Source organism: Aptenodytes patagonicus, chromosome 6 (assembly GCF_965638725.1).
Source record: "Aptenodytes patagonicus chromosome 6, bAptPat1.pri.cur, whole genome shotgun sequence".
In the NCBI taxonomy this organism is placed as follows: Eukaryota; Metazoa; Chordata; class Aves; order Sphenisciformes; family Spheniscidae; genus Aptenodytes; species Aptenodytes patagonicus.
In genome coordinates this window covers 63861620-63889603 of record NC_134954.1, presented here as the reverse complement: position 1 = coordinate 63889603, position 27984 = coordinate 63861620, and the positions used below count along the sequence as shown (strand labels likewise).

The following is a 27984-nucleotide window of genomic DNA, read 5'->3' as shown; positions in this document are numbered from 1 at the left end:
GCTCCTTCCCGCTCCCGGCGCTGCGAGGCGGGAGGGCCGACGGCTGCGCAGAGCACCCTGCCCGCCTCCAAGATGGCGGCGCCGGGGGAAGCTCCGCCCCGCGCTCCCGCCGTACGCTGAGAGCGGGCGGAGGCCGCGGGAGCGCTGCGACATGGCGGCGTCTGGCAGCGGCGGCAGCCGGGCGGATAACGGCTACGGCAGCCAGCAGCCGCGGCGGAGGAAGGGCCCGGGCGCCCTGGCCACGGCCTACCTCGTTATCTACAACGTGGTGATGACGGCGGGGTAAGGAGGCGCGCGGGGGCCGCCGGGCGCGGCCGTTCGCGGGGGTCTCCCTGGCAGGGGCGCGTCGCCCGCCTGCCGGCGCCCAGGCTCCCCTCGGCGCCCCGCTCGCCTCCCCGGGGCAGGGGCCGCCGTCGTCCCTCCGGCCGCCGCCGCCGCCTTCCCCCGCACCGTGGAAACTTTCCCCGCGCCGGCTGCCCTCCGCCTGGCAGGGCAGGGGGTCGGCCGGGCGCCGCCGCCGCCTCTTATGGCCCTTCTGCCGGCGGCGGTTCGGGCTGCCCCCGGCGCCGCCGGGCTCGGCGGAGCCCGTCCCGTCGGAGGCGGCGCCCCCCGGGAGCGGCGCTCCGCGCGGTGCCCGAGCGGCGGGGGAGTCTTCGCGCGGACGGGCTGCAGCCGTGTGCGTGCGTGCGGGTCCTTGCGCCCGCCCCGGTTTTGCGGGTCCGGCTGGCGGCCCCGGCGCTGTCCCGGCGGGTGGAGCGGGGTCGGGGCAGGGCTGGGAGGGGAGATGCTCTCCGCCGCAGGAGTTGGACTAGACGAACTCGTTAGGTCTTTTCTGTCGCTGTGCCCTTTCTCTTGTCTGTCCCCATCCTCCCCTCCAGTGCATGCAGCTTGAGCCGTGCCTGCCCGAGTATCGGATGTGTCCCTCGTGCTATCAGTGGTCGTGCCTCACGCTTTCGATAACGGTAAAAAAACGCAACCAAAACCCTCTCTTGCTGCTTCTCACGCTGGAGAGGGGCTTCTTGTGCGTATGTGTAAAGCTGCTGTGCTTGCTTTCTCGGTTCTCTCCATCATACGCTATGGCGATAAGCCAGGGCTGGTAAAGGTGCGGTGCCTGGCTATTCCCTCGGAGCGTGTCCCTGGTGCTGCCCCTGCCCTGCCTGTGCGAGGCCTCTGCTAGACGGCAGCAGCTCCTGGGTGTGAGCCTGCTCAGCACCGGCCGAGCCCCTCTGCGGCATGTCTTCTTCCACTTGCCCCTTCCAAAACGAATTAAGCAGAACAGCACGGGTGCATGTTCTCTGGGAACTGCTGTGTTTTATAATTGACGCCTTAATTTGCTCTGCAACGATTTTCTCATGCAGGTGATTGTATAGATCACTGTTCTCACCTCACCACGTCTGTGGTGTGGACTCCAGCGCTTTTCAGTAGAGGTGAACCTAGATGCAGGGAACTTATCCGCAGTGGTACTTAAGAAGGCAAAGCTGTTACCCTTTAGAGCCCTGTGAGGTTTCCCCATAAACCCTTCAGCTGGTACATACTTTGGGTGAAGTTGAAAGCTGCTGCTTGCAACGCGTGAGCTCCTAGGCCAGCTTGATGCTCTGCTCTTGCCCTGTGTAGCAGAATGGAGGCTTGGGCCGGTTGGTGCATGCTTGGGTGTGTTCTTAGGTGCAAAAATAAAAATAGTGACACCTGGGGACTCTCAAAATTTTTATAAAGGAGACTTTTTTATCTTTTTTTTTTTTTAAAAGCCTGTAGAGTCTTATTGGAATCCAGTTAAAAAAAAAAAATCATCTTTTGGAAGACTGAGGATATTTGGGTGGGAAGAAACAAGAGCCTTTAAAATGGATCCCAAATGAGCCTGTTTTCCACTAGATAAATCCTGGCGGGTGAGGAGTCAGGCAAACAGACTAGTCTCACTAATTTTGGGGAAGATTAGTATAGAATTAGTATAGATATGATTTATTTCAATAAGGCAATTGGACATGATGATTCTTGTCTTTGCTGGTGACAGCTGGTGCTATTTCAGCTTTTAAGGTAGTTACACTTTGTGGAACAAAGGTGGCTGAGAGGGGAGAGCTCAGTTGTAAGGTGCTCATTACACCCATTACCCAATAGGCGTGTTGCTGTGAAGTGGAACTGCTAAGATTTGTGGCTCCATGTGATATTTGCAGGGTATTTCACTCAGAGGGGAATGATAATTACCCACCAGTTTGATAAAAATGAATCTCTTGTTTCAGAAATACGTAATTACATGAGCAATACAACACAGGACAGGCAGTCAGGAGGTCTCCTCAGTCTTGTTGTGATGTCCCTGCACGATGTTAAGAAGTTAACCTCTCTGAGCTCTTCTTAGAAGTAAAAACATTTGCCTGCTTATTGGGCTGCTCATATTTAATTCACTTACATTTATGAAATACCTCAAAAACCTGAGAGAGAAATTGCGGTATAAATTGAGAGTTTCTTTAAAGGTCCTGAACTTTTTATCATGGCAGGCAAGTGCCTGAGCATATGAAATATCTATGTCCTCAGAAGAAAAAATTAAAACAAATCCAAGTGTTAGAAACTCAGAAATAAATAGCATAAATCTGTATTTAGCTTCCCGTTGTCACGTAAGTCTTGATCATGATGTTGCCTGTTTTCCTGATTTATACCAAACCTCTTAGAAAATTCCAGTCTTGGGATGTGGCTTATGGTGCTTTAACATGAGCTGCTTTTTTCTGGACATGTTTGATTAGATGATTTCTGCAATTTGGGGAGCTACCGTAAGAGTCCTGTGATCGGGGTTCATATCTCTTCTGTCACTCACTGCCATTCTTTTGGGGTAGGTCACTGAGGGCTCTGACTGATAATTTGTCTTCAAATGGATGAGGATTTTGTGCTTCCCCTGGACACTGCTGAAATTCCACAATATACAATGTTGAGCTTAGAAAAAAACCTCAGTTATTTTATTCTTTTAAAAAGACTTCATAATAAAGTAGTTTTTCAGGAATTGGTTGGCAGAAGCTCAGTTGTTCAAATGAAAAGATTGATACACAGCTGGTGGCAGTAATTAGTTAGTGTCCCCGTGTCAATCAGAGTGCTCAGACTTAGTTTCTCAGACAGCACTGCCTTGGAAAGAGAATTGTGGAAAGAAAACACCAAATATTTGAAGGTGCCCAGATGATGAAGTGATGCTGTAAAAGCACATGGCATTTTTAAGAATTTTTTTTAAGTGGGTTTTTGGTTTTGTTTTACAAAAAGGTGGCTTTTAAACTGAAGCATACAACAGCTTTGTTGTGCAATAAAGAGGTGGTAGAGTAAATGTTTTAAAATCATAGTTGCCTTAGCTGTTAGCTTTATTTAAAATGGATCAAGTAACAATTGAAAAATCTCTGCATAATTATTATATTTACTTTGCATTTATCTTGACTTAGCTAAAGAAAACATTGATTCTAAAAAGAATAGATCTTATTTCTAATTTTATACCATAGTGCATGTAGTATATGGATTCCTAGTAATTCAATGGCTTTTGCAAGAGCAAAACAGTAGAAAAAGTATATATACCTGTGGATCCCTAGGTGAAGCTGCATATACTTACCATTTGGTTCACGTGCTTGGGTGTTTTCTTTCAGAAAAGGGGCCAACATGACACAACAGGGAATAACCAGTCCTGCAGTTGGTTCTCAGCTGTACTTGCTCAGCTTTTTGACGATGGTTCAAAGTGTTAAGATGTAGAAAGCATTGCATCTCTCTTCTCTTGCATTCAGTCAAACTGTTATTTTCCCATCACAGTGTGAAGTCATGTAGCCGTGCCTGACCTGGCATAGAAAGCTCATTCTGGAGGCATAGATGCAGCACAGAAATTATTTCCTAAGAACTGTAGTTGACTGAAATCACTGAATAATGGGGGGCAGGGAGGGAGGGCATGCTGTTAGAGTTGAGTGTAAATGTTTGATAAGCTGCTTTGAAATGTGATTATGTTTCTTATTTTTAGTCAAGTGCCTTAACTGACTAGTACTTCTGGTAGAAGTAGCTGATGGTGGTATAAACAATGAATTTCAAAAGGATTTCACTCAACAAGATAGATCTTAATGTAATGCTTTTGAATTCGCAAGGGTTCGTGTTATCAGTGTTGAGCAAAGAGTGTCTTAAGTTTCATTGTCCACGTCTTCAGTGACTGGTTGTTGAGAGTCAAAGTACACTTCTCCCTTTTCAGGTTCATTCACTGCATAGCTTTGCTGTAATCTCATGCATAAATGATGCAGAACCTCAGTAAACTTTGCATGAGAAAACACCTCTTTATAATTTGTAAGAGAAATAAAGGGAATTAAACTGAGGACCTGAGCATGAAGCTTGCTTATCAAGTCTGAGCAACTGAAAGTAAAAAAATTGTGTGTATGCAGTATTTATTTTCCTTAGTTTGGATTAATCAAAGAGTGTAAGAGTCTAGCTTAAAGTTTATGTGCATGGCAGTGGTAATTTAATGAAATGTAACTCCAGCTGGTATATCGGGTACACTTTAGTGTCTAGGTCAGAGAAAGCTGGAAAAACTAACTTACAGCTTAGCTTCCATGTGACAGTGGTGCCTTTTGCTGCCCTTTTAAACTTCTTGCCGAGTTTCTTTTTCAGTTGGTCTTCCTCGCTTTCACCTACTCCTATTCCATTTTCTCTAGTCATAGAAGGTGAAGAATTATTTAAGAATCACAGAAGCAGGACAGAGGTATTAAAAGCTTCAACACAAAGTAGGCACCGCTTTTAATTTTGTGCAGATTAATACTTTGATCTGTATTAAATGCTTTTTGAAGGACAGTAATTTTATTATTAAAAGAGGGATGTGGTCTTTGGTGATGGAAAGTACAGTCTTTCTGGAGTTGGTGATCCGGCAGGGAGGGTGGAGATGAGCAAGGGGCTGGAGCTCCTCTGGGAGCCACATACTTTACCAGTCGCTTGGTTAAGGTGAGAACAGTTTGCAGGTACAATGAAGAACTGGTATCTTGTGTAACCTGAGAAATTGTTTAATTCAGCAAAGTTTCTCAACAAACATGGAAGTTTAGGAAAAATAGAGAAACTTGACAGATATGAACAGAACAGTGTCAGCCTGCTCTGATTTACTATCCTAAAAGAGAAGCAGTCAGTGTTGCAAGGGAGAGTCCTTAATACTATAGCACTTACTGATTTATTCTACGCTGAAGTCCAAATACCAAATTAATTTGATTTGTTCTTTGTAAATGGCAATTACTTGGCAAATGTTTGTCTTTTGGTTTCACAAGACAGCTTTAACTGAAATAGCTTGTCACTACTGAAAAAAGGGAGGGCTTGTTTCTCATTCCTTATTTCTCTCCCCCCCCCCCCCCCCCCCCGCTTTTCTTTGGTGCTAGTCTTCTGAGAAGTTCAGGCAGAAGTGACATAGCTTTTCTTCAGTTGTACTAACAAATGTTATGAACACAAACTTGGATGCCAGAGTTAATTATTGAAAAATCTGAACTTTACAGTGTATTTCAACCAACTATTACATTTGGGACAATATTTGTATATACTTCATAATACCTAAACTAATGTGGTACTTGTAAGCATCTAATATGCTGTAAATTGAGGGAATTTCTTCATCTTCCCTGTTACAAAACCACAGCTGTAGACTTTTTTCCAAAGGGTACAAAGCTATTGCATAGTTAGGGGAGTTTCTACATGTCTACACACACTTCCACTGAGGTGCACCGTTGTTAGCAGAGACGCTTGGTGACTGTTAGCACAAGCTTTGTAACAGCACTTCTGGGTTTGGAGGGAGGTGGAGGTAAAGTAGGGTAGCATTAAGAGTAGCTGAGGGCAAGACAGCCAGGATGAGCCTGTCAGTGAAAAGTTTGGGAGCCACTGGTAAGGATTCCCACTTCTCATTGACCAACCCCTTCTCCCCATGTTTGCCACAAGCAATTGGAAACTAAAGTTAACTATAGATGTTAATTTCAAATTAAAAAGTGGTTTACCAGGGTGTACCCACCTTAGTTTTGTGGCTTGTCCTAGACTTCACTGAAGAATTTCTGAGGTTGTGGGCGAACATTGACTCTGGACAGCTGTAAAGTACTGAACATCTTTCAGACAGTACTGAAAGATGTTACTGCATCAGCCAGGACTGGAGGAAAAATTTGTAGGGTTGCTTCCTAAATTACCTGAGGGGAAAATCAGCAAGGTTAACAGGTCACATTGTTTATAGTATATTTATAATATAGTATATATTATATATATATTTATAATATAGTATATTTGCAGTTATATAGGCACTACTTATATAAGCCTATATATGTTTATTGCTTAAAAAGAAAAGCTGGGACAGGAATGGCCATCGCTGCCTTCAAGGCTTTAGCAGGCTCAGTTTTCTTGCAGTTACTTATCCATAACTGTTTCTCATAAAATATATGCTAGCAATTAAGCTGGATGGTCTGTCATAAAGTCTAAGGGTTTACTTTGAACTGAAACATTAAAATGAATGCCTTCTGAATCTTAATTGTTTATGTCATACTTCTTTAAGTTATGGTATGGTAAGAGATCTTTGAGTAGCAGTAAATGGTTTTCTGCTTAAACTAAACAAGACGTGATGCCAGTCTTATTTAAAATGCCGTGAATACCTTCCATAACTAAATTAAATACAGCTCACTGAAAAATAAACTTAGACATTAAAGATATTGGTACCATGTTGGTGCTGAAAGATGTTTAAAAAATGCATAATCTTTAACTTTGATAAATTTGCAGAGAATCCAAATATTTAATGTGTTCGGTTTTGCAGAGGGTAGGCAAAAAGTTAGTATCTTCCAGGACAGTTACATGCCTGTTGCTTTCTCAGATACCGAAAGAGGGATTAAGGATTTCTTTGTATTTATGCTCCGCTTAATGTCTCCTTATCTTAGACTTTTTTTTTCCTCTCTTTCAGATGGCTTGTTATTGCAGTTGGTCTAGTTCGAGCATACCTGGCTAAAGGTAGCTACCATAGCCTTTACTATTCAATAGAAAAGCCCCTGAAATTCTTCCAGACTGGAGCTTTGCTTGAGGTAGGTGTAGTCTTCTTCCCTAGAGTTACTAATATTTGCATGAGTGTTTCTTTAGGAGAGATAAGGCAGCCTGTGAACAGTGCTGTCTAGGTACCTGTTTTTTCATTAGCATTTATAGAGTGATTTGAAGGTAAACATAAGAAATATGCCTCACACAAATGCTGAATTTTTCCTTTTAGCAACTGGTGAGGGAGCTTACTGTCTGCTATTTAGCTTGGGGAGCAGAGCTGAATATTAAGCTTAATCTTCGAAATACAAATATTGAATCTTAAGCTCTTGTGACAAAACTAAATGTGTTTCTGAATTGCTTCATTTGAAATGTTAGTGATTGAATTTTTCTTTTTGTTCTAGATTCTGCACTGTGCATTTGGTAAGCTTGCAAATTTTCAGTTTTATTTTTATAGAATACCGCAGTTTTAGCAATATATTAGCATTAAAAATGTTATGGTCTGTGAATTGCTAGATTTAATTCTTGCATAACTCATTAATTTTTGCTTGAAGTAGATTCCAGTTTTTTACTAAATAATTTGACAAGTTAAATCACAAGAAGGAAAATAGTGTAACAGGCTTTCAGTTACTTGACATTCTGTTTTTATCTAGATCCTTCCAATGCTACAAATCTTAGAGCAGTTTATAAATGTTTTATAGTAGAGCATTACTCTCCATCTCTACATCCTATAATCTTCTGTACCAAGCTGTCTTCCCTCAAAAAAAAAAATATTTCTAGCTGGAAGTAACTTAAATTCCAATAAAAATAACATTTCAAGCACTAGAACTTTGCCCACATCCATAGAGCATAGGTACGCATTGTAAAATTAGGAAGGGGTAACCACTCTGTATCCCAGGTTCGGCTGTGCTTTAATGGAACTGTTTGGGAGAGTAAGATTTACTTCAGTCTTGACTCGACAATTCTTGTTAGCCTGTACTATGAGGCTTGTTTGTTAGCTTGGTAGCAGGAACTCAATTGTGTATATGTGGCCTGGGGTCAGTAGCAGTGTCGTGGTTCAGTCAACCTGTAGAGTCTCACATCTGGGTGACAGGATTGCATCTTGTCTGGTTTGTTAGTCATCATGAGTAGTGAACAGTTTGGCCTCAGCATTTGGATGTTTTGTTCGTGGAACAGATGATGTGTCACAATCTCTACAAGATTAAAGCCAATGTTCTGAGAGCAGTGCCTGTCTGCATACCTTTGCTTAACTCTGATTTTTCTAAACAATCCAGTCTTCACAAAGAGATGGTCTTATGTTCAGGTAGTTGGTCTTGTGATTTTAAATATAAGTGTTTGAGGTCCTATCTGAATGTTTGCTAGCTATTATTTAAAGACTAAGATGGCATTAAGGTTCATAAAGCTGCAGCTACAAACCTGCTATTTCTCACGTATCGTACAAACAACCTACATACTGGAGGGTGTATCACTATAGCACAAGTAGGTTTGTATTGAATTCCTGTGCAAAAGATACTTTTTTTTTTTTAATAACCAAATGTGGTCATTGGAAAACTTAAAATCATATACATAAATTTGTCAGCAGAGGGCAGTCTAATTCTGTATTTGATAAAGTAGTTCTGACCTTCCTGATTAATTCAGTTAGTCTGAAAATGTTATCTTATAAAGGCAGTTATCTTATAACTGCCCTACAAAGGGCAGTTTGTAGACTGTGCACAGATCATCCCAAGAAATGAATGATCTTGTACTCCTCAAATTAACGTAAAGGCTTCTCAGAATAAACTATATGTATCATATAGTTGCCTATGCTGCCAAGGCAGTCTTTCCAATACAGTTTTATTTTACTAAATCTAAATTACTGTTTTTTACCAGAATAAACCATACTTACTTTTTAAAAAAATGTAAAAAATTAATAGTAAAATGTGATTTTTTTGAAGTCTAATTTAACAAGTGGCAAGAATGACAAGTTAAATCTCAGAACACGGGGCAAAAAAACTTGCAAATAAGATGCTATTTTACCATCCTAAATCTATAATGCTCTACTGTTTTCTTAAGCTAAACTTGTGTGCAGATGCCAATGTTTACTAGGACTAAATCTAAGAAAGAGTGTAAAAAAATTTAATTGGATTATCTTTTCCTCACACTTTAGATTATATGTCAACACAAATCAGTGAATAGCAGGAGAGTCCTGTGTTTCACCTTCCAAGCTGGTGCAGAACAGCAGACAAGATGAGTGTACCAGCCTGTCTGTGTGCAAAGCTAATAATCCTGGCTCAGTTGATTTGAGGTGTGGATCCATCTAGCCCATGTTATCCTCAGTTGCACAATTTAATATTAGTGAAGAGAGCCATTAGTGAAATGTTGCAATATTTTATACCATTATAACTCTTATCGTTTTGCTTTCCCTAACAAAGTTTTTTACAAAAATCCCACTTATTTTATAACTGCCCATGGATTTTTTTTTCCCCCCTGTTAATGGAAGCATTTGTCAGCTAAATAAAATGAGGGGTTTTTGCACAGGTGCATACACTGCTGCTGCCTGCTGTAGTCCTACTGACTCTGGTAAAAGGAGAAACAGGAAATTTGCAGATTCCTTTGCCCCTGCTAAACTAATTGCTATAACTAGAGCTGTAATTCTCTGTCAATAGAGGAGCTTATCTGTGACAGATGGCTGTGTGTATCAGCGTAACTTTTCTCTACACATCTTTTCAGTAGAATCTGAAATGTTAGCATCTGTGAGGCAAGTTCTTCAAAATATGAGGATTGATAGGGGAATGTCTCTATCAAGCATGATTGAGAACAGAACTTTGGCATGTGGCAAAGATTTAAAAAGTGAAGAAGGAGGGCTCTGCATGGAGATGAGGTAACATGTAACCCAGAGACTAAGAGGAGAGACTGAAGGACAGGCAAATGGAAAGTGAACATGCAGTTCCTTGACTTATGTAGCAGACAGAAGCCAAGTGTATGAATGGCATTGATAACATGGAATAGCTTCTGCCTGGAGGAACTTGGTGTGGAAAGAGGTGATAGGAGCCACCAAAATGAAGAAGCAAGAGTAGTACAGGGAGTTTGTGAAGGGAATGGAGAAGAAAAGCAAGAAGGCTTTGGTGAGTACAGGCCCAGCCTACAGAATCACTACAGTACCAGCCTTCCTACTATAGCGATGCTTACCAGTAACCCTCTGGTAAGCCAAAGTTAGCACTGGTTGACTTTGCTTTAGCCTGCTCAGTTAGGAGGGATACGATGGCTCCACCTGTAAGCTATGCATACAGCCTGTTCTCAGTCGCGAACTCCCTGGGAGAGAGGAACCACTTGATTGGAGTTGGAGGATTTCCTGCTGGAGGTGGGAGGCTTAGTCCAGGATCTGGAAGAGGTCTGGGCATGGCTTACTTGCTGCTTGGTTCTGGACCTGAGCCCCCTGTCAAGCACCGCTCTAGCACATGCAGCGTTGGATAAGTGGTGACAGATATTTTTAAAAGTACCAAGTTTAAAATTGTCTGTCAGGGACCTTTTAAGTGCAATGAGTAAATAATTAGAAGCAAGTAAAGTTTACGTAAATTGTAGCTGGCAAGTCATTTGTTTACGGCATAGATTGGCATTGTCTTAGCTGTAATGAAAAACCTTGTTTGTCTTACCTGTGAGATAATCTTGGATGGTTCCTACACAGTCTTTTTGGCTTATTTATAGATTCCTTTGCAAGAACATTAGTTTATCTTGCTTAGGAAGGGTTGATCTAAATTGTATAAAAGAAAAGGTCTATTATATTGTAGGAGTGAGCCTTTAATGAGTACAGACTGTGGGATTTTATAGCACCCCCTTTTGTGTTGTCTGAGTAACAGAAATTCTGCCCTGAAGTTTTACAACAGAAATTAGATTATGAACAATACGCGATAAAACTGAGGAGAACTCTGTAGGATTTTTCCCTCTTTTTACTCAGAAAGAAGACTAACATAATGATGGTGTGACTGAAAATAATTCTAATAAAACTTGCTTTTGGGTTTTATTCTTTCTTTCTCTTTCACTTTCCAATTTGGTCTTACATCTTTCTGAGGCTGTTGTGTTGCTTGCTGTGATTTGCATTAGTTTTAGAAGCACTTTTTACTGTGTATTAGGAGCTGCAACTGCTCTTGCATTTGTCTTCATCATGCTATTGGAATAAAATAAAACTTTGTGCTGTGAAGTTTAGAAATTTTGTGTAATCTTGCAGTCTAAAACTATTCCTGCTCTGTCAGACCTGGGTGTGTAGGATCCTTTTAGTGGCGGTTTAATCAGCACCTCAGAACTTGCTTAGTGAAATTTTCTTACCAGTGAAATCTGCTTCCTTGCAAAATTGTTTCTGTACCTACCAATGCATCAGCTATTCCTTGGGTTTTGTTTTGTTTGTTTAAAAAAGTTGTATTCCCAAGAAGGAATTATAAACTTTGTATCTATCGGATTATGGGCTAGATTAGCGTTTCTTCAAAGTAGTTATGCTTTTTGCTTCCTGTTTTCTGGGATATACTGTGCAAAACATCTTTATTGTTTTTACTTTCTAAATCATGGTAATGAAGAGTAATCTTGGATATTTTTATCAAACACAGTTTATTTGAAAGACTGTTTCCCAAAAGCTGATTGATTGAAGTTGTCTCATCTTATTCGGCTGTTTTGTGTATTAAGGAATGTGCTATGATTGCAACGAGACCGATTACTTTTAGTTGCATTTTGATGCACAAAGTCTTGTCAGGGGATTGCATTGCATTAGGCTGTATAAACACACCACAGGACAGACTTCATACTCTCAAATTAAAAAAATTAAATGCTTTCCGTCCAAAAATTTCAAATAACTGGACTTTGGCTTGCCCCACCCCCACCTCCCACCCCGATAGTCAGAAATATTTACTAATTGCAAAATATCTTTCAGGCATTGTTCCCTCTTCTGTTGTTCTGACTGCTTTCCAAGTGATGTCAAGGGTTTTCCTGACGTGGGCAGTAACACATAGTGTAAAAGAGGTAAGTTAAGCTACAAAATAGAAAAACTAATGACCCATGGTGAAAAGCAAGTGTTGATCACTGTCTTATTTTCCTTAAAATGACTTCTGTTTGTACCCTAATGTGAAATTGTTTATGTGAATTTCTGTGGATCAAAAGAAATAAAAATAAATCTGACATCATCTTTTCTTGACAATCAAATAGACTGAGGTCTGATTCTCTCACTGTAAGACATCTAGCTCCTGAATAGATTTTGCAGTCCTTACTGAAAGTTAAAGAGGTTCCAGTGTGTAATATGGAACCCAGAACTTGGGACAGCGTTCTAGTATTGATCTCACTAGTGCCATAATTAATAGCAAAATCTCCTCACTGCCCCCTCTTTCATACACAATTTGCTTTCTTTACCATTGCATGTGGAAGCTCCCCCTGAACTGTTTGTGCACAGCAATGCCTGGATGTTCTCCATTATCACTTTCCAGGATAATCTTCCCTCTGTCCTTCATTCATTTTTTCTTACATTCAGGCGTAGGTAGGTTTTGGGGCCTGCGTGTTTTTTCTCATTGCTTACCACACCAAATATTGCTGTACAAATCTCTGCAGACTCTTTTGGAAGCATTCTTATTTGAAAATTATTCCTGACAGTTATTTTAAAATCTAAACATGCTTTAACTGATACAGATCATGCTGACTGACTCTTTCATGTCATCTGAATACCTTGTAGTAGCCCAGATATGCCGCATCTGTGCTGTTACTTTAGCCAACCAGTCTTACTGGTTATCTTCTCATTAAAGAAAGAAATTAGTCTTGATGCCAGTGTCAGCATGGCTGCCTGAAATAAGTGATAGTCATCTAGTGTCATATGCGTAAGACCTTTTGTGACTTGACATGGAGAATGTCTTGAGGAGCTTGTCGCATTACCAAGTCTTCAGGGAAGCTGCTTTCTCTTCCTTACTCCAAACCTGTCATCAGAGCGTCCATCAACATGTAGAGTAACATAAGTCACTGTAGTTCCTAATAATTAACAGTCCTTTCTGATATCATGATGCTTGTTTGTGGGGAGCCTTAGTTTCATGCTATTTAAAGTGGAGGAATGCTATTTTTCTCAATAAACTCAAAATCTTGTAAATATTTGTCTTCTGTATGGATTTCACTTTTGGTCCAAATAAATGTACTCCAGACTCTGTTAATTCACTGGAGATAAATACTAGATTTTGGACAAAAAAAAGCCGTAATGCCAAGACATTAGATTTTAGATACATGTATAAAATATTTTTAAAGAAACATGCCTGTAGTTTTTGCTTGTTACCTTTATAATGTTGGGGTACCTGGTGCTTCATAGAGAACAGCGATAATCGGTTTTTATGAATTGTCTCCTGGTTATGAAGTAACCCAAATGTTAAAGGTTGGATTGCATGGATTAGAATTATTCCATGTGTTGTCTGTTAGACATCAAAGGGAAGTCTGTAAAATGATTGTGGGTTAGGTTTTTTGAAACTTATGCCCACATTCTCACCAGAGAAAACCAGCAAAATGGGAGAAAATGTGAGCAACAAGTTCAGCCTAACATTCAATTTTTAACAAGGCTTTTTTTAACAAGGATTCTTTCAACAATTTACACGAGTTTTTTCCTCACATTTGTGTGGTCTTTTGGTTAAAGTCTTGCGAGAGACTGTATTATGTGTTACTTCTTTTTAATGTCTTAGAAAGTGGGCATAAGAATGGTAAGGATGAGGAATCCTGTGATGAGTTTTTCACCTGTGACTTAGAGCAAATAAATCAAATGAAGAGGCTGTATTCTGACCCCTCCCCTTCCCCCCAACCAGAGAGCATGCAGTCTCACCCTGGGGAGATGTATTGAAAGTGTCACGAGTGTTCTACTTTTTCTAAAGGGCTGTCTGCACAAGTGAGCTCCATGGTGAAGTCCAGGATTAAATTCTCACACAGCTTTATGGAACCTGTAAGCTATGCAGTTGCATGATGAGGTTCTTGTAAAATAAAACGCAGTTTTCCTCTTTAACTTTCTGAGTGAGACTTGTTCAGTATTTTGCTTTTCCAGACTGTTTTCATATATAATATAGTTAAAAGAAGAAACATCTGTATTGCATCCCTCCTTTCTGTCAGAATACACTTCTAGATACGTGATGTGATTTGAAGCATGCTTCTTGCCACTAACATGTTTGTGCTTTTTGTTGAATTTAGTGCTGATGTGTTGTTAAATTCGATATGAAAGTATTTATAATAAATGTTAAAGCATGGCAAATGTTAAAGCACTGCACACTTTGGGTAGCAATGAGATTCCCCTTACCTCTACCATATGAGTAGCTGTTAGCTTAGTGGAGGAGGGCCTGGCATGTAATACAGTACTTGTAATCATTTTGTCATTACATTGGAAAGGAATTGGTTTGGTGAATTTTACTGTTTCTTCTACAAAGGAGGGAAGGGAATGAGCGGACTGGCATGAAGGGCTAGAAGAAAGTAGGCAGAAGGTGCCCTTCAGTTCAAAGTTGTCTTTTTTAATTTGTGTGAACAATGAGATCATCTGGTGACATCATGGCAGGCCTTCGTAGAGTTCCATTCTGATAATTCCGCACCCAGTTCTGATGGGTAATTAAAAAATGGTGTCAGCAGTGATTTAATGCTTATCCAATTGGGTGCAGTTACAGATAAGTTGCAGATAAGTATAGTATATATTTAGAGGAACCTTTCTAGAACAGACAGTCAAAAGGGGTGGTGTGAAGATGACATGTACAGCATATTGAGTTGGTAATTAAGACTCCAGTATCTGCGGTTGTGAATTGACATATTCAGTCAGTAGTAAAGCATACTTAAAGAGGGAAGAGCATCTTAATTTATGATATTTAAGACTAAGTTGTAGTAAAGGAAGTCTACGCTGGAAAGTTCAGACCTCTCAATGGGTGAGTGCAGTTGAAAAGCCTGACTCATCACTGCTTTACATCTGTGTAAAATTTGAGTAATACTGTATAACACAAATGTCTGTCAGGCCCTTTGTGCCTACTGTGAAGATTCCTCTTTTTTTTTTTTTTTTTTTTTTAAAATAGATGTACCAGAGAACCAGTGCTCTGGAGGGAGGTGTGCTGTTTCATCATTATAGTTGCATAGTGCTGCTGGTTTTACTCTTCTGCACTGGATTACTTAATTATGTGGTTAGCTGAAGTTTTCTGCAAATAGTTTGTCAAACTGTTACTCGTAACGTGGAGAAATCTATAGAATTTCCCTTTTCGCGCGTAAGGAGAACAGTAAAAATCTCTCAGGCTTTATTTTGTCGATTCCCAATTCTCATCTTTGCATCGTAAAAGGCTATGGATTCTCTTATATCTTAACAAACATTGTCTGCTATTCATAGTATTGAAGATAAGCTACAGTATATTCAGGACCCTCCTTGATGATAAATTGGTTTGAAACACATGCCAAAAAAATTATGCCCGTGGTATGATTAACCCTTATTAAGGCAGTTGGACAAATAAATTGTAAATAAAGTGTGAAATGTGCTTTGACTTTGTCTAACACCTCCTTCAACGACTGGCATGAAAAACTAGAGGAAGAGACATTGAGTTCTGAGGGCAGCATTGGGCTTAGTGGTTTATTAAGGGTCTACTCTTTATTGGATGTACTATCCCCTTTATCCTCAACTTGGAAGAGGAGTGATACAAATGCAGCATTAGCAGTGCCTAAATGAATGAGACTCTTCAGAGACTGTTTTGTAAATCAGTTCCCAGGGGTTTGATAATGTGCATCTCAGACATCTTTATTTGAAGTATTGAAAAATTTGTCTGTCCTCGAAGAGATGTTCTAATAGTGACAGACTTCTGACAGACCTGTTAGTGTGTAAGAAACATACTTTTTAATGATGAGCAGTGGAATGTATTTAAAACATGAGAAAATGCACAGTAGTCTTCTGTTCCTTACTGCACCAAATGGAACTATTTGAAAACTGTATAGGTCACTTTTGTATGAAAACTACCGCCAATTTCCAGTATTCTTCCTTCCTTAAATAGGGACACAAAGCTATAAAGGCATAATCAGTGATTCTTTAAGTGACCTTAACAGGGTTGTGTGTGTGTGTTTTATAATGGTGTGAACTGTTTTAACAACTTCTAAACACAGTTCTAATAATAAAGTAGGTGGGGAAAGACTAGACCTGAGGAGGCCGTGTTACAGAAGTCCTGTGATAGAACTGGATTGTAACTGCCAGATTTTCTGCTTCTACATGTATCATTCACTGTTAGCTTCACAGTTTCTTGTCCTTGCTCATGTTCTTGGGTGCTACTTCAAGCTCCAAATTTTTGTGTTTTGTTTGTTAGTTTTACTGATTTCTACAGTTAGGGAAGGAAGTGGGGTTTCAAAGTACAGTGAAATCTGTGATGCATAGGTTTAGATGAACTCACTAAGCTGCTACTTCTGATTTGACCAGAAGATGCAGCTCTGGAGTGCTTGTGAAGCATGTTGCTTCTTGGGAACAGCATCATCTGTGAAGTGCTGTTAACTTTTCCAGGTTGAGAAGTCAGTCTTTCTTATAAAGCAGACCCCAAACAGGATTAGGATCCTGTAGCAATGTAAAAATAGATTTGGTCTCTTCTCTGAAAATCTTCAAATAAATTTTGGATTTTGTTCTTTTATGATGATGTAAGGGGGATTAATATATAAGGAAATTATCAGTTTCATGTGGAAAAAGGACAAGATGCATTTGCTGCAAAATGCAATGAAAGTGACTTGAAATTCTATACGCAGCAGAATATAGATTAACAGCAGCTCTACATTCCAGGATATCCCGAGATTTCTGTATAAATCTTTCTGGGGTTTGTAGTCTGTAACAGAAAGCTTTTTATGGGTAATCCTCATGAGCGTTTTCACATGCAAATATATGATCAGTCCTCTCCTACTAAAAGGTTTCTGATTGCCCATATATTTTCTTGTTCCTTTTTTTTGTTTGTACATGTACTTTGCCCAAGATGAATAGAGTGTACCACCCACACCTACTGACTTCCTTTTCCCTTTTTTCAAGAGTTGGAGGAAAAAAGAAAATGCAGGCCCCTGTGGTTGAGCTCTTTTTGTTCCCACGGTCCACTGAATTTGGGCTCAAGGTACTCATGCAGCTGAGAATTCTGTTGAAGGGGAGGGAAGGAGGGGGAGGGCTGCATAAAAATCATGTTTGCTCTCTCAAGAGTTTGTAGTGTGGGTTATGTGACCCCATATGCTTCTTCATCAGTTATTCCATCTGAAACTTAAACCTCATAATTATGCTCCCAAATCTAATAAATCTAATAATTAATTTTAAAATATATGCTTTTGAAGATTAACCTTCAAAATATGAAGGGAGTGAAAGCTCGTTCAGTGACGTGTGTCTGAAATAAAAGCTCTAAGAGGTGTAAAGCAGTGAAACATAATAATGCCTTGAATATAACATTAGAGGAACTATGCTGGATACAGTAAGCAGAAAAAGGAGCAAGGAACAGCGAAGCAGATAATTGTCAAGCTTACCTGAGGTGAGACAGTCTGAGCTTCTGTTTCTTTTCTCCTCCTAGCCTATGTCCTGGTGTTAGCTGTTCTGGTGCTGCTCAAGATTAGGACCCAGTTTCTCATCTGTAGAAAGAGGAGAACAGTGCTTCTACTCAGAAGTAGCATGGACTAGGATCAGAATATGAAGTCTAAACCAGATACCAAGTGTTAGACTAATGTCTTAGCATCCTTTCTGCTTGCTGCACTAGGAAGCAATCATAGGACTGAAATAGAAGCTGGTACTGTATAGGAATGGGAAGAGTTATGAGTTGTTCTCAGCATTTTAGGGATTTCTTGTACTAATTTATCTTGCATAGAATGGGAGATCTTAAGTTATCTGATCACCAAGCAGAGCTGTTCTTAAGCAACTAGAAAAATATGGAGCATGATAAGAAGGAGTTTTTACTGTCGTTACTGATGTTGCTTTTAAGCTTATTCTTGGAGTCTGTTTTCTAAAATGGTGCAGTAAAGCAACCCGTGGGAATTGATTTCTTTGAGGTTTTCTTGGGTCTGGTGAGTAATAAGTAATGCTTGAATTCTTATTGAGCATTTTTTCTTTCTTACAGGTACAAACTGAAGATAGCGTTCTGTTGTTTGTGGTGGCCTGGACAATCACTGAGATAATCCGTTATTCTTTTTATACGTTTAGCTTGTTAAACCATCTCCCTTATCTCATTAAATGGGCCAGGTAGGTGGCATAATAGAAATCATAGCCTTAAAGCACTGATTTGACAGGGATATTTATCTTGTAAAATAGTTGCAGTACAAAAAATTAGATTCTACCTTGAGGTAATTGCCCTGTTTGTGAATGTGACTTCCTAGCTTCCTTTCAGCAGATTTCTGGCTTAAAAAAATCTATTACATTGTAAGCTGAAAGAGTAGTTTGTCAGAACTCAGTCCCATTTAAGAATTGATTGTGTTTATCAGAAACTGACATTTAGCAGTAAGGGGTAACAGTAAGTAAACTGACATTTAACAGTAACCCTTGAATCCAAGGGTTGTACTTGAAACAATCTGTAAACTCATTGATATCAACTGTGTTTGACCCCGTTTTAAGTAATATAATGACCTCTACCAAAGAGTTCAGAAATCAAAGTAACAAAGTGGGGGGTGGGGGAGAGCAGTTTTAAAGATTAGTTTTCAGATTCTCAAAGGTAATCTTTAAATAATTCAAACTGATTGCTGATTTGAATACTTATCTTGCAATAATGTTCACACCTTGCCATGTTCTAATCAAATAAGAGCTAAGGGAAATAAATACTGAGTTGAGAATTTAGAATTTGAATATCCATAATAGCTTTTAACAAATACTTTGTCAGAGTTTGTCATAACTTTTAATCCTTTCTGTAAATGTTTTGTTCTAGGTACACTTTGTTTATAGTATTGTATCCAATGGGAGTCTCGGGCGAACTACTCACAATATATGCTGCACTACCCTTCGTCAGGCAGTCTGGCTTGTATTCTATTAGTTTACCTAACAAGTACAATTTTTCTTTTGACTACTATACATTCCTGATCCTGGTTATGATCTCTTACATTCCAAGTAAGTATGAGTGAGTTAGGGTTTGTCGTTTGTGGTTTTTTTTTTTTTTTTTTTTAGTATTGAAAGCTGTAACAGGAAAAGCTAATAATTGTGGGATTAACATACATATAACTAATTTTGCAAAATTAATTTTGAAAATTATCTAAAGAAAAAAGAGTTAAAACTGCAGGGATTGCTTTCTACCAACACCTGCAAAACAATAATACATGTTTTTTCTCTTACACTTGGAATATTAAATAACTATGGTACTTCTTGGCAAATGTTGACATCTTCATATTTTTTTCCCCCCACTTACAGACTTTTAGGAGAAGAAAGTTCAAAACAGCTTCTAAACATTTAGTTCTTTATCAGGAATAAGAACACTGCTTTTGCATTAGTGGGTAGGGAACCATTTCTGTTGAATTAACTTGAATTGACATAATCTCTGGTTGATGTTTCTATAGATGGAATGAAGATTTGGCTTTGCTGCTTTGAAATGGGGAATAGGAACATGGAAGCTTTTAGCAAATTTATATGTGCAAATAAAATCTATCATGCAGAATAATGTAGTGATGATGTTGCTGCTGTTAGCTATCTCTGCAGCTGTCTTTACGTGAACCTTTTTGTTTGTGCAGAATGATAAACCATATTCAAAGATACAAATTTCAGTAGTGTGGCTGTCTCTAACAAGCACTTACACTTTCAGTGAACCATCTTGTAATTCTGACATCAATGTTCACAAGTTTTTCCAGCTGTTCTTAAAAAAAAAAAAAAAAACCACTTTTCATGCATTTGTTTCTCTGTCCCCCTCCTCCAAAAATGGTGATGTTACTAACTCCAAGCAGCCAGAATAATATTTTTTGTTTTAGTCAAAATAGCCACGAGTATTATTTACTACTTTTGTGCGGTAGCTAGATCACAGTTGACAGGCCACGTGGGAGAGAACCCACATTGAACCCAAGTAACAATTTTAGCCCACTTTCTCAATTAAAATTGCTGTCTCTTAAATGAGGTATTTTCTGTGATCCGTTATCATTTGCTGGATGTGTAACTTGAATGCAGTCTTTTTGAAAAAAATTTTTTTTTTTAATTATTATTGTGAATTGGTACATTAACTCTTAGAACCAATTGCTTGGACTCAAGCAGTCTTAGGTGCCTTTTCACATGAAGGTATTCATGTGGTGTTCCTGAGATACAAGAAAAGCAATGTTCATTGCAGTCACCGATTGCACCATAGTTTGGTTGTTCATTCCTAAAAGCTACCTATGCAGGAGTTACGCCTTCTGAACCCACTGCAGATCTTGGAACTTTTGGGAATGTTAATATCACAAGGAAAGCAAGCTTTGAAAACTGTTGTTAAAAATAGAGGTTTTACATTCTTGATAGTTGCATCTTACTATTTACTTCACTTTAAATCTCTAATTTAGTACTTGGCTGTCAAAATTGACATCTTGCTAGAAAAGATGTCATTAAATTCTTTTCATATAATGGATCCCCATTACTTAGACTTCTAATGGAGAAAACACATGGCACTGTATTCTGTTATGTCTCTGGACAGCTGTATTCACTCCTTAACACTGGTGGAGTGAATCAGGATAAGGGGCAAACAATCAGGAAATGAATTACAGGGTAAAGCAAGCCAAAAGAAAAAATGTTGACCTGAAAAAAAATTTAGTACACAAATTAAGTAGACTTTGGCCGATGTTTATGATGAACACTTTGCGTGCGTAACTGATATAATTTAGGCTGATGCTGACCTTGTTTAATTTTCATACGGTTCACAAAGGTTTAGTGTCTCATGGAAATTTCAGCTTTTGCTGTTTATGTATGTATGTTTTCCATCCTCTACTTTGTTGTTTTGCAAACATACTGTGTAATGCAGTCTTAGAAATAGGAGGAGAAAAAGCTTTGCATGGAGGATAAAGAGAGAAGAGATAAAAGAGGCACCAGTTTGTATAAAGTTCCTTAGATCCTGAAAAAGTGACACTAGGATTGTAAGAAACGAAACAAATCTGGAAATGTCATTCTTTTGGAAGGACTTTTTCCTCCCTGCAGCGTATTTTCTTTCTATTGTGTGTGTGCAGTTCAGGAAACTTTTGTCATCCTGCTTGTACTTGCAGAGTTAAATAAGACGTTTTGCATTTAATTAAAAATGTGATTGCTCTAGCAAAAAATAAATAGTACCTGAAGCCTAAAGACAATATCACTTATTCTCTTGAAAGAATAAAAGGCAATAGATGACTGGAGCGGAAGGTGGATAAGCATGTTTTCTTTTAATAGAGAATTGGTGACCTTGAGCATGTGACTGTGCATCTTACATTGACACGTAAGCCTCACTTCATACTTTATTTACTGAAGTCTGTTTTCTCTTCAGTCTTTCCCCAGCTGTATTTTCATATGCTACATCAGAGGCGAAAGGTACTCTCCCACACTGAAGAACACAAGAAGTCGGAGTAATTCCAACTCTTTTTCAGAACTTTTCAAACATCAAGATGCTGCAGATTTTCAATACCCAGCACATTTATAAAGAATATACCAGGATAAAATAAGTCAGAGGTAAAAGACCAATAATTTAGCAAGAATAACCAATATATCTGATTTCACTGAAATTCCACAATGTAAAACATTGAAATAATTTTCCGCTTGCAGTGCTTCAGACAACTTTTAAAATTTATATGGCTTGGCAGTTAGCCTTTACCTTTTCCTTAAATGATGTGCTAAATGGTTTTCATTTATTACTAAATGCCTGAAGGTTGCAGTATGAGTGATGAAGTTGTACCCACTAACTGCTTGAATTGGGATTATATTACTGATACCTCTTTTTAAGTGCTTGACTGCATGCCAGAAACTGTATGTATTGCTGTGAAAGCAAACAATATGCTCTGGAATACTTTAGGATTTTGTCAGAGACTCCAGTGGACAATGTAATCTGGGCAAAGTGTTTGAATTTAGAAATGTAGGTTGCATATTTAAAAGGTGATGGGAACAAGAACAGGAAACCAATTATGGGAAATGAGGGGAATGTGGTTCTTTAGGAATTTAAACAGTAGGGTGTCTGATCAGAAAGTTTTCTCTGAAGATCTTGTTTAAGGTGATTACTCAAATGCTAATGTTAATTCAGAGGCTATGATGCTTATCTGAAACATTAAAACTCCTTTAAGTACTGCATACCTTTTTAAACATTTAAAAAAAATATAATACTAACTGTAATATTTCTGGTGATATCAGTAATGAATCTAAACAATACCCAGAAACAGGTGCAGTTCTCCCTTTTTTACTTTAAATTATCATCCCTAATCACTGTCCACTATCTCAGTGGTACTCATCTTTCAGTGTTGAGGACTATTTGGTCTACTGTAGAAACATTTGAGGGCCTTGTTCCTCAACCTAACTTTTCTCAAGTGACTAATGCGTATCACTCTGGCACATCCAAGCAGGCAGTTCCAGGCACTCAGCTTCTGAAGTGTTGCAAAGTAAAAGCTCCTTCTTTGAAAGCAGATTATCTCATGTGTTACATGCTGCTTTTGCAGATTGGACAAGCCTTCCCTCATCTGTTCTTTTGAAAGAGCAGAAGACCATAGAAAGATCAATTTTCCTAGGTGCTTTCTCTAAGTTCTCAGGCTAAGCCTTCCCTTGGGAAGGTGAAACAGAAAATGAAAGAACTGAGAAAACCTTGTGGCAAGGCGGAATGCACTAATGCTGTGTGAGCAGTGCCCCGAGTTCTGAACAAACTTTTGACTGGGGGCGTGGGGGCGAGGAATGGAAGGGACAAAGGGAGCCAGGAAATGAACAGATTTCCAATCAAAGGCAAAAGGAAATGTAGGTTATGGTCTTTGCTCTATTAGGAATTGATAGTTGAATAGTCCTGTCTTCCCAGTCAGAGCCACTAGACAACAACACAAGGGCTTCTCTGGCTTCCCTCTTGTAACATCATGATTTAGTGCATAAATGAGGTGTGACCACTACCATGGTACCTGCAATACTAGTCTTGTGCTGTGCCTGCCAGCACCTCCCCCTGGACGTGGCCCATAATCTGCGTCCCAGTTACTTGTGCTTGACGCATTGCAGCTCTCCCTAAACATAGCCAGTAAGCACTAAGGGCACAGGCTCTCTGTTCTAGCACTTGGGGAGAGCTGGATTTACAATTATTTTAGTTTATGTTTGTCAGAGCTGTATTTAAAAAAAAAAAACAAACTACTTTGCATTCTTCATTTCCTCTGGCTCCATCAAAAAGTCTGACTGAATTTTCCTAGCGCTCAGTAACACGTATAACACCTTTCCTGTTCAAAACAAACAGGACTATTGTAAGCAGGGAGAGGGTAAGAGACAATAAGGATCTTTGCTTCTATTTTAAACCTTTTGGAGACAGTTATTGGCTGTAATCAAAAACGCTATGGCCATATACAACCTTAAACTGGTTTTGCATTCAAAGATGCAACAATTTCAATTCATTTCTCCATTAGGTTATGTGGTGCTTTGTTGTAGTGATCTGAGAAATGTTGCATTATACTGAACTCATTGTTCAAAAGTGTAAACTTCCACCTCTGAACAAAACCTCTCCTTTTGCTTATACTTGCTATCAAAGGAGTTAGCATTTCTGAAGGATGTCATCTAAAAGATCTGATTTCCTGATGTACTTGGGTTACTGGATATTGTCGATGCTCAGCTCCTGAACTTTTCTTGATTTGATTTCTGTGTCCAAATAAAAGATTTGGTTTCAAATTTGTTGGTCCAATTTGGAGAAAAAAATGGCTGTGTAATATTCCTATATGAAACAAACTCATAGCTCTGTAGATGAGAAGGATGTAGTATAGATCTGTATTAGATAGCATTGGCACTACGGAAAAGCAGAGAGAGCTGCCAGTAGGGAGAAGGCTTGTACAACCAGTGTCTTTACTGAATAAGCTTTATTATGGAATATTTACTTTAATTGACAATATTAATTTACCACACATGCAAATAAACTACAGACTTTTAAAAGAAAACAGAGTTACTTTTCCTTTTAAAAGATAAAGAAATTGCTTTGATAGTAAGAAGTCTTATCAGCAAAGTTGACTTAAAAATTATATTCTGAAGTATGAACATGCAGTTAGTATGTACAAGAATTCCAGCACTTCAGCTTGCAGTGCTTTTTCAAGTTTAGCTTCTGTGAAAATCACTGGAAAGTGATCTTGAGCAAGAACTGTAGTGCGATGCCCTAATACTGTTTGGGTTTTTCCCTAATACTGACTTCAGTCACATGTATGGGTGTTTTCCTCCTCGTAAAATAAGAACAAATTTCCCCTCATCTGTCACTGAAATTGTAATGTGGTTTATGTGAACTTTATAACAGAAGCTTTGATTAGTACTCGTTGTCACAAATCTAGAGGGTTTTTTTTTTCCCCCCCACAGACTACTTATTTGGCTTGCATGTTTTCCATCAGCATCACCAAACTTCCGCAGCAGCCTTGTTTTCTGCTTTGGTAGTCTTTGTGTTGTGCGGACTGGTTCAGTCGACAATACTTTTTATGTTCTGCCGTGCTGGCTTTGTCCGAGTTAGTCATTACGCTCTAAAAGACCAAGGTTCTTACCAGTGTATAGTTTACAACTGGAATTGTAGAAATGTTCATATTGTAAATTACAGTAAGATGCAGGTTACAGTGCAGGTAAATTGTAATTTTTCACAATGTGATGTTTCTATCAAAGTTGGGTTTTTTTTTTTATTTATCACTAGAAAGGTTGGCATTTGTGTGGACCAATCTGCAGTGTCATCTTAAAGCCTATCTTTCAGCTTAAAATTTTCATGAGTATACATCAAATCATACATTTTGATGTATATTTATGTTGGTGAAATTTGGGTGAAAAATATACAGTCATTTTTGTATTTTTTTCTATGTTGTGAAGAATAAAATTGTAATTTTATAAGTCTGATTCACTAAGATTATTATAAGTTAAATGTATTTTTTGTATATTTAGAAATCTGCTATTACCTGGAGCTCTGAAAGATTAAGCATAGACTTTTTATGCATGTTTGGAAGATATTTCTACTTGATAATGCAGTGAAATGGTTTGTATGCTAAAACACTAGTCTGTGTTGTTGCCTTGTGAAATTGATTCTGTGCTCTCTGCCTGGATTTGGCCTACTGATCAGTGATACTAATTGCTATAATCCAAATAAAATAATTCTGAACAAAATGTGTTGTATTGTTACTGTTTAAGGAACAAAAGCAGAAACTTTGTAAATGTGAATTAGGGCTGTATTTTTATTAATTTGTATATAATATGTACTTTGCAATTTACAAGGTTTTTTTGGCATACATAACTTTTGCACTCCAACAAAAGAACTAAGCAACTTGATACTGTTACAACTGCTCTGCTTTTCACTTTTAAAAGAGCTATTCATAACAACATGTTAACTGACTATGTTAACATTCAAACTTACAATTTCCTGAAGGATCCTCAGTGGAATGTGAGCTCTTTGTTCTGCTGTTATCTGTACTCTAGATGGTGATGGTTTTCTACAAAAACAAAATCGTTTGAGTATTATAAATATAGTGGAATGCTTAACTAATGCAACAGAATACTTCAGAGTTCATTTATTAAATATAATATGTCTGCTACCACGGCAACGTTCTTAGCATTTTTAAAACTTCCTGAGAGAGATTTAAATACTGTGTCTAGATGCCATTGATGCTTATAAATAACAAGTTACAATCCTCTAATAGGAACTGAGTAGTAGTTGCAGAGTGAGTGCTATTGTTCTAGGCATATGCTTGTCATAAGATTGCACAACTACAGTGACTTTTTTGTTTGATTGCAGATGGGATGAAATAATGTCATGCCCAGCGTCAGCACATGTCCTACGCATGATAGCTGTGACTTAGCACTACTGTGTAATTAAAAACTTCTCTTTGAAATGTTATGCCGTGAAGAGTGGTGCTGAGCTCCATTTGTGCCTTAGAATAACTGTTACTGGTTATTTGTGTTTCCTCTTTGCATTTTGAAAACAGTATGTGTGGAAACAATTTTAGTTACCTAGGGTAACATTAAAAAGTCTGAAAAGCATAAGGATTCTGTGTTTGTAAGCAAATTAATTTCACAATCGTATTTAAGGCTCATCTTAAATAAAGCATTGGCAGTTCTTGACGTAAGACTGGAGGAAGGATCTGTGCTGGTGTGCTGAGTATAAAATAAAAAGGTGTGAATATCTGTGTGATTCAGTTTCTAGAGTTGGGATTGATTGATTCAAGCACTTCTTCCCATCAGTCAAAACCAGCACAATTACCTGATACTACATGAGGATGTTACTATTGGGAAATTCATTAGTGGAAGTTTTTGCAGAGGCTTATTCAGCTGAATGGTGAACGCTGAATTACACTGTGTCCTGTCTTTTTGACTCCTGCTTCAGACAGTCTGCACAATCTTCTGCAAACCATCTGTAGCTGTCATTTAGGCACTCTTAAATATTATAGTCACCATATATAAATATCACTTACAACAAGTGTACATAAAAACTTTATTACTGACATTTTCTAGTTTGAGCACTTGAACTGGCAGAATCATATTTGCTGTGTAATCTACATTCAGCCTCTTGGGCACTACAGTGGGTTAGTCTCACTCTAAAAACAGTGAGTGATAATCTGAAGAATATATATATATATATATATAGGCATTTCAGGTATCTTCTTTAAAATTAGTTTTAAGTTGATGTCCATTTAAAGGTCAGCCGTTTATTTCTTCTGTGTCTAGCATGCCTACAGAAAAATTCAGTTGTGGAGAGGATGTAGGAAGTGGAGGGCCTTCCAGTCAGCCTAACACTAGGTTGCTTTTAAGAAATTGGTTTGCCTTTTAGTTAAAGGTTTTTTCAGGTAAAATACCTCTTCACTTACTGGATTAGAAAAAGATACTGAGTGCTGGTCTTCTCTACTAAATGACAGTCAATAAAAAGATGAGATGCAAGAAGAGGAGAGGTGCTGGAGGATACAGAGCTACCATTGTGCTTCCCAAAGAATATTTGGGAGTTGACAAAATGTGAAACTTTCTTCCTTTTTTCCTTTGGTATCCAGTAGTTGGTTTTTTGGGGTTGGTTTTTTTTTTGGGGGGGGTGGTTGTTTGGTTTTGGGTTTGTTGTGGTTGTTTTTTGTTTGTTTGGTTGGGTTTTTAAGGCAGAATAACAGCACTTAATGGAAATGCTGCAATGTTTTGTCTGGTGTGCTGATGACATGAAGTTCCTTTCGTTCTCCACCAGGTGTTTATTGCATGATTATGGGGAACTGGATGCACTGGCTAAGTGCTCTGTTTTAGTCCTCTGTTCCTGTGTATAAACTACTTCTGGGAAAGTTACTGGTTTGAGTATTAAATGTGTTTCCTTACTCAGCTTTTTGGTGCAATTTAAATGAAGTAAACAAAGCACTTCAACTGTTCTGAAGTTAGCAAACTGGAACAGTTTTCTTGTATCAGCAAGAAAATGGATGTGAAATTGAAAGTAAGACATTGCTGGTTAGTTTACTTAGTGAGACTGGAAATTAACAGTTGATACTGTCAAAGCCCTACCAGAAGTAAACTGTGCAATCTGAAGGTAATTGAATTACTCTGCAAAAAGTATTGTCAAATCAAAGGGTATGTGGAAATCTGCTCTAGGCATAAACGTGCGTACAAACATGGGGCAGATATAAGCATTCATGGGCCAGTGTGCTCCAGGTTCCTGGTGACACATTACTGCAGATCAGGCCATAGCTTGCCAGATTTTAAAGAAATAAATTGCTGGTGGAAAGATGCAAAACTACTATGTACCACTGGTGTTAAAAATCATATGATTTAGTTATTCTCAGTTACATGTTTTAAACTGATACTTGTTTGCATAATAAACTATCATTGGAGTCCTAGTATATGAATTCTTAAGAATAAATGTACTGTACAATGTATTGTTATCTGCCCATTGAAGCTGTGTAATTCAGAATAACTTTTAAATAAAAAAAAGTCTGGTTTTGCATATTTTTATTCAAGCCTGGCGTTCTCATGAAAACAGGTAGGCAATA

At 38.7% G+C, this 27984-nt stretch overlaps 1 protein-coding gene across 2 annotated transcripts; it reads left to right on the top strand.

Annotated features, from left to right (window-relative positions):
• The first annotated feature begins 137 nt into the window (after positions 1 to 137).
• HACD2 (3-hydroxyacyl-CoA dehydratase 2) lies at positions 138 to 27938 on the top strand. 2 transcript variants are annotated; one of them, XM_076342981.1, is made up of 7 exons: positions 138 to 282; positions 6899 to 7016; positions 7368 to 7386; positions 11861 to 11949; positions 18012 to 18133; positions 18810 to 18988; positions 21342 to 27938. In XM_076342981.1, exons 1-7 carry the CDS (start codon positions 152 to 154, stop codon positions 21422 to 21424), a joined length of 741 nt encoding a protein of 246 aa, XP_076199096.1. In that variant the 5' UTR covers positions 138 to 151; the 3' UTR covers positions 21425 to 27938. The 2 variants fall into 2 exon arrangements, with proteins under 2 accessions (XP_076199096.1, XP_076199098.1); XM_076342983.1 differs by lacking the exons at positions 6899 to 7016; positions 7368 to 7386 and having other exon boundaries at positions 215 to 282.
• Positions 27939 to 27984: the final 46 nt, after the last annotated feature.

Coding starts and splice junctions, on each gene's coding strand:
- HACD2 (XM_076342981.1), top strand. CDS start 152: ATGGCGGCGTCTGGCAGCGGCGGCAGCCGGGCGGATAACGGCTACGGC. Junction 283..6,898: donor AACGTGGTGATGACGGCGGG/GTAAGGAGGCGC, acceptor CCTCTCTTTCAG/ATGGCTTGTTATTGCAGTTG. Junction 18,134..18,809: donor TATCTCATTAAATGGGCCAG/GTAGGTGGCATA, acceptor GTTTTGTTCTAG/GTACACTTTGTTTATAGTAT.